Below are 11,704 nucleotides of genomic sequence, written 5' to 3'. Positions count from 1 at the left end.
GAGCTATGCCTGTTTGTCCTTCCCACCTTGGGCCCTCCAGGCCGGGTCCTTTCATGTGGGTTCCTGAACCATGGCAGGGCGCACAATCCTCCATCTATTCCCAACGGTGGGTGCAGAGCTTTGGCCTTCTCAATAGTATTTTTGTGTGCCCCCACCGCCCCCGTTTCATACACTCAGCAGTGTGTTCAGACAGTGAGGGGGTGGGCAGTATCTACATGCATGCAGCCAGTCTCAGAAATTATTTAGAAAGTGACGTACACTAATTGGGCTGCTTAAAAAATACCTTAGTTTTTAACAGCTAGTGGAAACGCTACTATCGAGCCATTCTCAACATCATCATGCTCTGGGCTCATTTTCACAACTAACTACAAAAGAATTTTACCTTGGGTATAAGACAGGAGTTAGTTTTGGTTCCACTCCCCGTCCTGTGATAGGAATCCTGGCTTGTTCTTACTTGCAGTTTTTACTTCAAGTTCCCTTAATTTACAAGGAAACTTGTCTAAGGGTGATCCAGCAATAGTAGAGCGTTTTGTTTGCTGTTAATTCCAGCCGCTGCAGGAAGACAATGACCCCCATACCCTCCACTGATCTGCAGCAAGAGGAAATTTCTGAATGATCCCCCCCCACACACACCCCCGCAGCTTTGCATGCTCCACTGGGTCTAAAATACAAAACATCAGCTCCTAGCAGTTGGGCTTTCAAACAAACCGATTTTTAAAAATGAATGTGGCTTACCCCAAAAAGAAGTTGAACGTTCCAGTTGATCAAAAAGTACTTGTTTAGGAAAATCAGTTTTGGAATGAAGTGGAAACAAGGCCTTTGAAATGCAGTTTGGCCCTACATAACACCACATTTTAGACTTTTCCTTGCCATTGCACATTCTTTATGGTAAAGAGGACTCTGAGCCCGCAGGGTCTTCACCCATCCAATCCTCCAGGGCCGCAAGCTTCCCTTCCCCCACAGCTGAAGCTTTCAGCCAGGGGCCAGGCATTTGGGAGAACTTATAAATTGTTCCCGATCCCCTTTGGCAGCATGGGCCCAGCACCAAAACGCTCCAGTTAACACCAGTGCAATCAGTTAGCGTGAAGCAGCTGCTCAAGGCCTGGCGGGCTCCACTGATCACCCCCACCCAACCAGCCTCAGCTGTGAGACTCAGGAGACCCCAGTGAATACAGGGTCAAGGGGTTGGGAGTACGGGTGATGGAAGCCAGTTGCTGTAGATGAGGAAACAAACTTTTGCTAAAGCTCTTATTTACTTTGGAAAAAGTGAGAATCAAAAAGTGAACTGTGTGTGTGTTAGGGGTGGGTGAGGGGTAGAGAAGGAAAAACAGAAATTGATTTATGAAGCACATTTTCAAGCTTTAAAGCCATTGTAGGAAAGAACCATACTCAGGTTTTGTTCAATTGTGTGAGAATCAGAAGAGAGATTGAAAGCTTTTTTTTTTTTCCTTGCTTTTTTCCAGACCTGGGTTGAATTTGCTTTCTGGCCGCTTATAGTAGTCTCAAGCACAGACACTAATCCTTTTGCATAAATAACGTGTGTGCTCACTCCCAGAGGAAGCTGTCCACATAAACAAACACTACCCAGATATAAGTTTAACTTGTTTAATCTTCCTTCTCTTTCCGTCCTCAGCACAACCAGGCTTTCCAAGGTCCAGGCCAAACCCTGGTTCTCTGGCCCAGAAAGGCTGGGCTTTAACTTCCCGCCCCCAATTCAGCCAGGGGCTGGCAAGACCATCCTCACCCAAGCAGTTCAGTTTCACGGGCGTCCCACTGGAAAAAAAAAAAAAAAAATCAGACCTTCAGCTGCCACTGCAGACACGTGATCGCTTGGTGACTCACAGGCGGGCCACACCCCTCAGGCCTCCCAGCCAGGACCTACCACCAGTCAGCCAACTCGGGGATGCATCTTATTAGCAAAGGAACAGCTAGCTAAACTAATGCCCTTGACAGTCTAAATTACTTTCAGCTAAAAGAACTTGCTATTAAAACATATAGGGAGACAAGCTCTTCAAAACTCAGGCTCTGCCAGCCCTCTAAACCCTACCGCCCAACTCTCTAAGACCTGGGCAATGCCTGACAGTGGTGGGAAGCTAGAAAGCTCTATAGATATCCCCATTTTAAAAAAGGAAGCTATCTTACACATTAATACCTTTTTTTTTCCCAAAAGTTTTATTGGGGGAAAACTACAAAACATTTACAGTACAATGTTTACAGTCACAATTTGTAGTGAACTGATTCCCCAAATATATTACAACTCAAGTTGACTTAACCTTGTTACATTCAAAATACCTACTTCTGTCAAAGTAGTCCACAATACACACATACATAGTGCTCCGACTGTACCTACGTACAAACGAACTAAAGCTACTGCTCATTCAGCCGCTGTCCAGAAAAGCATTCCTGCCTTTCCACACGGGGGAAAAAAAATAGTACAAGTTTTGGAATTTTCTGTAATTAAACAAGGCATATTCATGTACTACATACCATTTTAGCACTAAGAGGTGGCCTCTTCACTTTATATCTATATAAAAAAAAAGTGGTAAAAATCTTCTCCTTTTGTGCAGTTGAACCCATCCTACATTCAGATTCTCTCAAGCACTAATAGACAAAATACTTATTTGGTTGAGGAAAATTTAAGGCAAGTTCTGGCCCTTCCAAAGGCACTGTGAGATTACCCTCCCCCCCATTATTGCTACATGTCTTTATATGCAGAGTATGTCACAGTAGAACTGGTGGAATAAGCAAACAAAAACATCTTTTGCTAATTTATAAAGTTGGAATGAGAAAAGCATACCACATGTAAGCCTGATTGCAATGTGGTCATTTTTTCTTTTAAAGTTGGATGGGCTACAACCATTATACATTCTAAGAAAAACTCATAAGATATTCCTCAAACTACTTCCACAGCATCAAGATAGATTTCTGTAAAGAAATCATGCAATCTTTCAAAATTTACGTAAACAAGGAAAGAAATTAATGAAATAAATATTACATACAATCTCTTAAATTAAGATTTTTTTACTCATTTACAATAAAATAACCATGTGAAGTTACAAAAGGCATATATTACTGTGAAAAGAACATACACTCCACATTTTGCCGATTAATAATGGCAATCATAACTTAACATAATAAAAGAATATATATCTATTGCTTTTCATCATACTTGATAAATACAGTATGAACAAAATTTTCAATGTATACTTTTCACAAGATAATAAATAAGTTAAATAGTTTTTTTTCATATTGAGTTGTGGTGCAGTGGTGCGAATCAACTCAAAACAGCTAAAAATTCAGCAGTTATTCCCCATCAATTATGAACTAAGCTCTGCCCAAGGCTTCCAGAAAGAGCAGACAAAATGGTTCTAAATTAAACATCCACTAAGTGGTGGCAATGAAACCAGTAACCAGTATGAAACTTTGGAATGCAAGGTTTTTTTTTTTCCAGACATATATAACTTTGTTAAAAAACAAACACCTATGGAGCTGAGGTCTACTATCAAGGCATATTCTTGGCAGAATATTGGATTCTAAAAGCTTATAGGTTTATTAGCAAGGCGGTGGTTGGCTGGTTTGTTTACACTGGTCTGGGACAAACAATTAGGAAGGAACCTCTCTCAAGATAAGAGTCCTGACATCTGGACTGTAACTAATGCTTTTCAAGTGAAGATATGGAATGGTGGTTGATAGCTGCTGGTGCTGGGTTGATTTTTCCTAAAATCCCAAACTCATTGGAGACCTAAAAAAGTTTGTTGTTTGGTTTTTGTTCTATTCGCATCACAACTGCTCTGTTGTGAGTCTTTTGTTCATCAATACAAAAAGTTCGTTGGCTTTTTTCCCGCTCAACAAGAATGAAACTTCGTAATAATAATAAAAATAATAATAATAATAAAAAAAAAAAAACGAAGAGGGAACCGAAAGGGGAGGGGTGGGGGCCCCTCCCGGCACTCAAGTTCGAGTCCAAGTGCTCGGCACAGCCTGCAGTCTGCTTGTGGCCGATGTCACCCCCCACACTCCCGTGGCCCCCTGCCCCTAAGCAGGGGCGCCCTCCAACACCCCCAGAACGGCCTTCCCTTCCTCCTCCTCACTGGCGCCCTCTTGCCTCAGTCGTCGGAGATGGAGAGGCGGCTGAAGATGGGTAGGCGGCGACCTGGGTCAAGGCCGGGGGACTCAGAGCCGCTGAGGCTGCCCGAGCTCAGGGAGCCGCTCAAGTAGCTGTCGCGGTCCGACAGCGAGTCTGGGGGGCTAGGGGGCGCGTCGAACACCGGCGACTCGGACAGGCGGCGTGGCAACTGGAAGCTGAAGGGCGGCGAGGGCGGCGCGGCGGCGCTGGCAGGGAGGGGCGCGCTGGGCGGCGCCGGGGGCTGCGCGGGGGGCACCAGGCCCTGCTGCTGCTGTTGGCTGCGATAGTAGGCGGCAGCAGCCACGGCGGCGAAGTTGTGGGTCTGGATGGCCAGCGGCGTGATGAGGCTGCTCAGCTCCGGGCCGAAGGCGAAGGCATTGTTGGCGCACGAGGCCGACGAGCAGGTGGCGCAGGGTGCGCCGGGTGCGAGCAAGTCCTCGGCGCCCCCGGTGCCGTACAGCAGCGCGGCCGCCGCCGCGGCCGCGCAGCACGTCGGGGCGCCGGAGGGCGTGGAGGCTGCCGAGGCCGAGGAGCAGGACGAAGCGGACGACGAGCAAGACGAGGCCGAGGAGCAGGAGGGTGGCGGCGGCGTGCGCGACGTGGGGCTGTCGAGAAGCAGGGGCGACTCTAGGCCCCCAGGGGGCTGGTGGTGGCCCGACGGGAAGCCCGAGAAGCTGAGGCTATGGTGCAGCTTGGGCCGCGGTTCCCGCGGGAAGCCTAGGTGCAGCGCATCGCGGGCGCTGAAGGTGCGCAAGTCCCCGGAGGCGCCCCCGGACGGCGCGGGTCGCCGCTCATCAGCGTTGTGGATGAAGTGGCAGCGCGGCCCGTAGGGGCAGAAGCCGATGGTGTGGAAGGTGCGGCACAGCTCGGTCTTGTACTTGGGGTGCCGCGTCAGGCTGCGCAGCTCGTGGAAGCCGTGCGCGAACTGGCACTTCTCGCCGTACTTGCAGGTGCCACTCTCCTCGAAGGGCCGGCACAGCTCAGTTTTGTAGCGCGTCGAATTGATCTGGGAGCCGCCGCCCCCCTTCTGCTGTTGCTGCAGGTGCAGGAGGTGCTGGCTGCGCTCCCCGTTCTCGCTGAACGAGCGGTCCCGGAATTTGTTCTCCTTGTTCAGCAGGGCGGTGCCGCCGCCCCCCGACGGCTCCTTGAGGGTGCCGTAGGAGGCCGAGCCGCCGGCCGCCGCGCTACCGTTAGCTGCGCCCGGGAACTTGGGCGAGCAGCTGCCGGGGCTAGGCGCGGGGTGGGCGAGCGCGTGCAGGTTGCTGGCCGAGTGCCGTCGGAGGAAGCCCGGCGTGAAGCCCGAGCTGGGGGCGGTGGCCACGGGTGTCCCCACCGCCTTCTTGTCCAGCATGTTGTTCAGATTGAGGTTGGCCAGGGATTTCTCCGTCTGCCAAGAGGAGGGGAGCGGGGAAGAGATGAAAAGGGAGGAGGGAAGAGTTGGGGCGAGTTGTGAAGTAGCCACTACCAGCCCTCCGATTCTTTTTCTTTTTCGGATCTCGATTCGGCCCAACTTCCACCCTTAAACGCGCACAAGAATCAAGTTCGCACTGGGAGGAGCCGGACTCTCCCACCCTAGGCCGCCCTGCGGCGCGACATGTGATCCTCAGCCGTGGGCCGCAGGCCTGGGCGGCGCAAATCCCGTCCGGGAAGCCCCGGGCAGCGTGGCTGTGGTCAGCTGCGGAGAAACTAACAGCTACAGCGACTCCCTTCTGCCTTTCCTCCCAGCTGCTCCTTCTCCCCGCCCACAAGGCTCGAGCAACAGTGCAAACTCTGGGATTTTTCCCCAATCTAAAAAAGTCAGAGCGGGAAGAGAACCCCCAAAGCCGAGGACAGAAGGCCAAGCCTGAGAACTCGAAGGGCTCCCTGCTCACCCGCGTACCTTGCACAAGAAGTCGATATCGTAGAAGGCGGACAGAAGTGTGGTCGACATGTTTCTGGATCCTCTAATGGTCGGAGCTGGAAACTGGGAGATCCGGAGGAGCCCTCGGGGCGGCGCGGCCGGGCCCGAGCCACGACGAGTAACGGGCGAGGGGCGAGGAAGGGACCGAAAGTTTGCTGGGGGGCGAGAAAAGAGGGAGCGGGGGCAGCAGCGTGGACTGGTTTGAGGGTGCCCGGGAGTGCGGAGTTGGGGGGAAAGAAGAATTAAGCTAGAGCGCACCTCCGCGCCCCGGGGTGCCCGGCCCGCCCCCCCCCCGCGCGGAGCCGACGGCAGCTCGCGGACTGGTGGAACTCAGCGGCCCGCGAGCGCGCGCCCTATATAGAGCCCCCGGAGCGCGGCCGCTCCGGGGCGGGCGTGCCAGGGGAGGGGACAGAACGCTGACCCCGCCGGGGTCTCCAGGCAACGCCGCCCGCCCGCTGGCGGACGTCAGGAGCCTTCCTGGCCTCCCATTGGCCGCCGCCAATTTTTTTCCTCTGGGGGAGGGGACGGAGAGGCCTCGGGGCGGGGCTGGCCGCCTTGGGCGCCCGGGGCGGCGTGGAGATCTCGGCCCAGATGGGTGCTGCTGGTTGGTGGCGGGAAGATACGGCTCCCTTCCTCTGGGGCTGTTCTGTCGGAAATCCCCAGCACGTCTAACGTGGTTGGGTTTCTGCAGCCCTGAACGTGTCTTTCCCCGCCCGATCCTGCTAGGCGAAATTTCGGAGCTTTTATCTCCCACTCTTTTATACTGGGCGCGGGAATTGCAAAGTGCAAGAATATTGCAACCGTCCGCGTGGCCCGGCTGCTTTGCAAAGGGTCCTCTGGCCGGGGGGGCGGGGACTTTGGGCCCTAGTTTAATGGGTGGTGGCTGCGTCCCGACTGCACGTGGAGATGCGGTGGGGGTGGGGGCGGGAGCGGCCACGCGGGCGGCCGCCTGGGCAGTCTCTCCCGGAGGAGCCTGGGCCCGTTTCTCCGCCCCTCTTCCCGCCCAGACTGCAGTAAACAGGGCTTGAATGCCGAGGCCTGCCGGGCAGGGCTGAGTGTCTGAGGACAAGGCGCTGGCTTTGCTAATCACATCACAAGACCTTGAGCCAGGGCCAAAGTCGCAGAGTGGCGCGGGGCGTCCCGGGCGGGAGAGCCGGCTGGGAGGACGGGAGGAAAGGCCGGGAGAGCCGCGCAGGCATGGAGGCCACTTCCCGCCGCCTTGTCCGTCTGCTGGTCTGTCCGGCTTTCCCCAGTCTTCCTGGGGGTCGAGGTACAGCTGCCAGCCGAGGCTCCCGTCCGCGGCAGCCTTGGCCTGGCGCGCCTTCCTAGACCCTCCCTAGCCGTTCAGGGCGCCGCGCCCTTCCTTAGCTCGTCCTGGGTTGCGAGCTCCCGCTGAGGCCGACTTTCAGCCAGGCAAGGCTGGGCACCGATGATTCCCCTAGTGGGCTCTCCTTACCATCTCTTGCCAGTCCCACACCCCAGAAGCCTGCATTGATATAAGATTTTGCCAGCCGGTGCCCTCTGGGTGCGAGGCAGACACCACCCCGCCCCAGCACCCAGTGAGGCTTAAGCCGCTGTCAGATCTGGGGTCCGGTCCAGGACACTTCTCCGCAGACGCTGCCTCTGAAAGGCTGGAATCCGGCCCATGATTTCGCACACCTGGCAGCCTAGGCTGTTACTGGGCCTAAGTTGGAAGGTCCAGTACCTGCCAGGGAAAGAAGCTCCCGCGACCCACGTCCCCTTGCCCAGTTGATCTTATTTCTGGCTGTGTATCCTTGTGCTTATTTACATTCCGCTGCACTCACTCCCTCTCTCAATACCCTGGGAAGGAATGAACTAGGCCTGTCTCTCAGGAAACCAACTCCTTCAAGTTCAGCTTGCATGCAGAGCCAACTGCTGGACTCCCCACCCATCCAGGGTGCTTGAGCCAGGGCAGGGCTGCAAGGACTTCAGGATCAGAAACATAGGGCTGGAGTTCAGACTCCTTCCCTTATAAACCACATGGTTTTAGACAAATCACATAATCACTTGGGCACCTGGGTTTCCTTGTAAAACTAACATAATTCCTGCTTTACTAATATATCACCTTTTGTCAAGGTGCCAATGCAAATGAGTTATCTGTTATGGTGTTTAAAAGATAAACAAGTGTATTCCATCTTATTAAATTGACAAAGCAAAAAAATGGAGCAAGTCAGACCTCCGGATCAAGGCTAGATGGGTGAAGGTCCACAGAATGGTGAATGTAGAGCTGAGAGGGCACCAGATCTCGGACCCTCCAGCTTGGAGCCAAGGGCAGTGACCTCAGAAGAAGTGACTAGTCTCACCACCCAGCCTACACTGATCGTTAGACAAGGCTGGGCATTCGTGGCGGACACTTGTAGCCTAGAATACCCAAGAACCCTGACCCTGTTTTTGTTCCTTATTGAAATGAACCCAAACGCAAAGAGTTTGAGGATGGCTCTGACAGTGGGGTATTCTGAATTGCCCTGGGAATGCATCAGCAAAGTGCGAAACAGCCATTTCCCAGGCTACCACCCCTGCTATTGAGGGTCAGTGACGAGATTTCACATACAAAAACCAGTGGAAACATGTGTCTCTCCTCTACTCCCAAGCTGGTGACAACCAGCCAAGATCAAAATCTGGGGTAAGTCCCAGTCAACACCTATGAGAACACCCACTTTGCGAGTTGGGTAGAAGACTTTGGAGCTTGTATGCAAACATGCTATGGTACATGCTTTGGTACAGAGTACCTGCTGGTAAAAATATTTTTATTATTATAGAACTGCTTTTATTTCATTTTAAATGGAGAAAAAGGGTATGCTGGCCTTTTCCAGTGAGCTGTTTATTAGAGCCAGTTTCATAATTATTCTACCATGGTTATCATTATGTTGTACCAACAATTACCTGACTTCTCACCAGCCGTGTCTTCTCAGAACAAAAAGAAATGTTAAGCTGGCAACTTTCCATCAAGTGTGGGATACACAGATGCCTAACCAGGTAATTAATTCAGGATCACAACAAACACATTTTGAGCTGAATAGTGCAAAACCACCAGGGAATTTCCTATTCTTTTTAGGACAAAACTTTGGACACTAAATTAACTTCTTTCCATGCCTCTTCCTACAGCTCTTTACTAGTAGGCTCTATTTATTTAGTGTTAGGTGGTTTTCTTTCAAAGACAAACAAATTATATTTGAAATATAAATCTTTCTGCAGTAGGAAATGATATCAAACCCTCTTCCCTCTAAACTGCCTGATCAAACCCTCAAACATCAATAAAATAATTATAACTGGTTGCTCACCTGTGAAGTATTTTAAAATATTTAGACTCTAAAAGCTGAACCAAGTGTACATTCAATTACTGAAATGGTTTCTTCAGATAACTAGGATGAAGTGGACGTGGATGAGGTTATGACCTATCCAAGCTATGAGTTTCAAGATAACTGTCTTTGAGTGACACTCTGAAATTACAAATTAAAAACGGTAAGCCAGGAGAAGGCAATGGCACCCCACTCCAGTACTCTTGCCTGGAAAATCCCATGGATGGAAGAGCCTGGAAGGCTGCAGTCCATGGGGTCGCTACTAGTCGGACACGCCTGAGCGTCTTCACTTTCACGCATTGGAGAAGGAAATGGCAACCCACTCCAGTGTTCTTGCCTGGAGAATCCCAGGGACGGGGGAGCCTGGTGGGCTGCTGTCTATGGGGTCGCACAGAGTCGGACACGACTGAAGCGACTTAGCAGCGGCAGCGGCAGCGAAAAACAAAATCAGCAGCAAAACGTATGCAATAGCGACACCTGCTGGGTGTCTGAGGAAGTGGGGAGGGCTGGATTTAGAAAAGCAGAAAATCCTGAGGTTTGTAGATTAAATCACTAAAATGGATAAATGTTTTCTGTGATACTAAGTAAGAATCTTTTTGTTACTGCAACCAAGAAAATGATAGTAAACAGTGTAGACATCAAATAAGTCATTTATTCTGACTCCCCTTTCCCAGGTTCCTTCTAACAGCCAAGAGGCTATGGTTTCAGTGGGTGGTAGAATATGATTTCTTAACAATGGCACAAATACTTTTTATTGGGGGTCAAGGGGTAGGAGCTTGTAATGGCTCTTTTAATAATGAGGATGACATGTGTAGGTCACTGAAGGCTTAAACATGCAGACAGTAAAAAACTTATTTGTAAGAAGTTAATGCTTAATTCTCCCAGGATCCAACATTTGGAACATATTTCTTACTTCACTAAAATGGAATAAAATTTGAAATTTGGACCAAGTGGGCTGTTTGCTAACTAATCCAACTCTTACAACCAGCCAAAAATGGGTGGGGGGGAAATCATATGTTAAAACCCAATTCTGTGTAGTCAATTCAGAGAAAAATGCAGACTGGCTCTGGTTGGACATTGGAGGTCCTGGGGGATGAGAAAGGTTAATTCAGGCCTGCAGGTGGCCTGCACCTGGGAACAGAGTCAATATTCACTGTGGTAGCCTCACTTCCTACAGTAGCTGCAATAAACGAGGCAGCCTTGAATGAATGAACCTAAGAAAAAATCCTCTGTGGGACAGAAGACTAGATTCACCAAAGGGAGGTTGGGGGACGAGGCGCGGTGTGAAGGGGAGAAGATGCTGGAGTTTCTGTTGAACACTTCCCTGTTGACTGAGTGGAGGAATAACCCACCCCACCCCAATCCCACAAATCCTTCTTCAACAAGCTGTTTTTGTTCTTGGAAGCGTTAACTGATTCGCTGCTGCAGGAGAATCCAAAGCCCTAAGAACTAGGGTGTCCTCCCCTTCCTTTCCTTCCAGAAGAGCCAGCAGCCTCAGGCAAGCCAAAGTCCTTTCCTCCCGAATGCGCAGTCTCGTGAACTCTGCGGACTTCAAAAATTCAGCAGTGGGAGGCAGCACTCTGAAGAGCTGGGAGAGGAGGTGGCATTGCTCTGACGCAGTCCTCTGAAGGTGACGGAGCATCTCGGGGCTGAGGGGACGCCAGCTGGACTGAGAAAGGAGGCGGAAGAGGTGCTTGTAGAGGTATTTCACGAAGATCAGGGTCTCGGCCCAAAAGTTGATTTCCGTTTTTTCAAACGGGTAGTCTTCCTCCACCTGAATCAGATGAAAAAGCCAAAACCCAGACTTACGGGGGTGTTGACCCAGCCCCAGTCCAGAGCAGAGTCCTGGCTGATGCAGAAGCAGCGTGTCCCCTCCCCCATCCGACAGCGGGCCCACTTGTGCCTGTCAACACCCCTGTACACACACCACTTGCAGCCTTGAAGGTCGCCTTCTATTTTCACTCATTGTACTTCTCCACCGGAGAGGAATTCCTCCTCCCCAGACTTAACATGACCTTTGATAAGGATGTGTTTGTGGTTCTCAGCCAAGATACCTTGGGGGACTGGTGCTGAAAAGGGGACCTCAACGCAGAAGGGGACCCTAGACCTGAAGGTGCATCTAGAAATCAGGAGAGGGGAAGGGAGATGTGAGCAGCAGAGCAGAGAGCGAAGTATTACCAACATGAGACACTGCTCTCTGAGGATGAAACCCAATTTCTATAATGCTGGGGACTTTCAAGGTCATTTTTATTGTAGACACTCTATCTTGTCTCCAAATTTTCCATAAACAGACTGCTTTTTGAACTCTTGGCCTGCTGGGGATGCCAAGAAGGCCAGCTGAGTCAGACACTAGTGAAG

At 51.1% G+C, this 11,704-nt stretch overlaps 2 protein-coding genes across 7 annotated transcripts in view; both read right to left on the bottom strand.

Annotated features, from left to right (window-relative positions):
• Positions 1–2,149: 2,149 nt before the first annotated feature.
• On the bottom strand, positions 2,150–6,340 carry ZFP36L2 (ZFP36 ring finger protein like 2). The gene is made up of 2 exons (XM_070379667.1): positions 6,006–6,340; positions 2,150–5,513 (listed from the first exon to the last, which is right to left on the bottom strand). Exons 1-2 carry the CDS (start codon positions 6,054–6,056, stop codon positions 4,107–4,109), a joined length of 1,458 nt encoding a protein of 485 aa, XP_070235768.1. The 5' UTR covers positions 6,057–6,340; the 3' UTR covers positions 2,150–4,106.
• A 2,097-nt stretch (positions 6,341–8,437) lies between these two features.
• The window catches only part of THADA (THADA armadillo repeat containing), a 335,542-nt gene continuing 332,275 nt past the window's right edge, over positions 8,438–11,704 (bottom strand). For 5 of the 6 annotated variants that reach the window (XM_070379662.1, XM_070379664.1, XM_070379663.1 and 2 more), the window contains one exon: positions 8,439–11,120. In XM_070379662.1, coding sequence (XP_070235763.1) covers positions 10,725–11,120 — 396 coding nt within the window. In that variant the 3' untranslated portion in view covers positions 8,439–10,724. Of the gene's footprint in view, positions 11,121–11,704 lie in introns of all 6 variants that reach the window. The other variant, XM_070379666.1, reaches the window with a different exon arrangement.

The sequence above is a fragment of the Bos mutus genome, chromosome 11 (assembly GCF_027580195.1).
Source record: "Bos mutus isolate GX-2022 chromosome 11, NWIPB_WYAK_1.1, whole genome shotgun sequence".
NCBI lineage: Eukaryota > Metazoa > Chordata > Mammalia > Artiodactyla > Bovidae > Bos > Bos mutus.
Note: the sequence above shows the minus strand (reverse complement) of the source record. Positions and strands in the feature narration are given on the sequence as shown.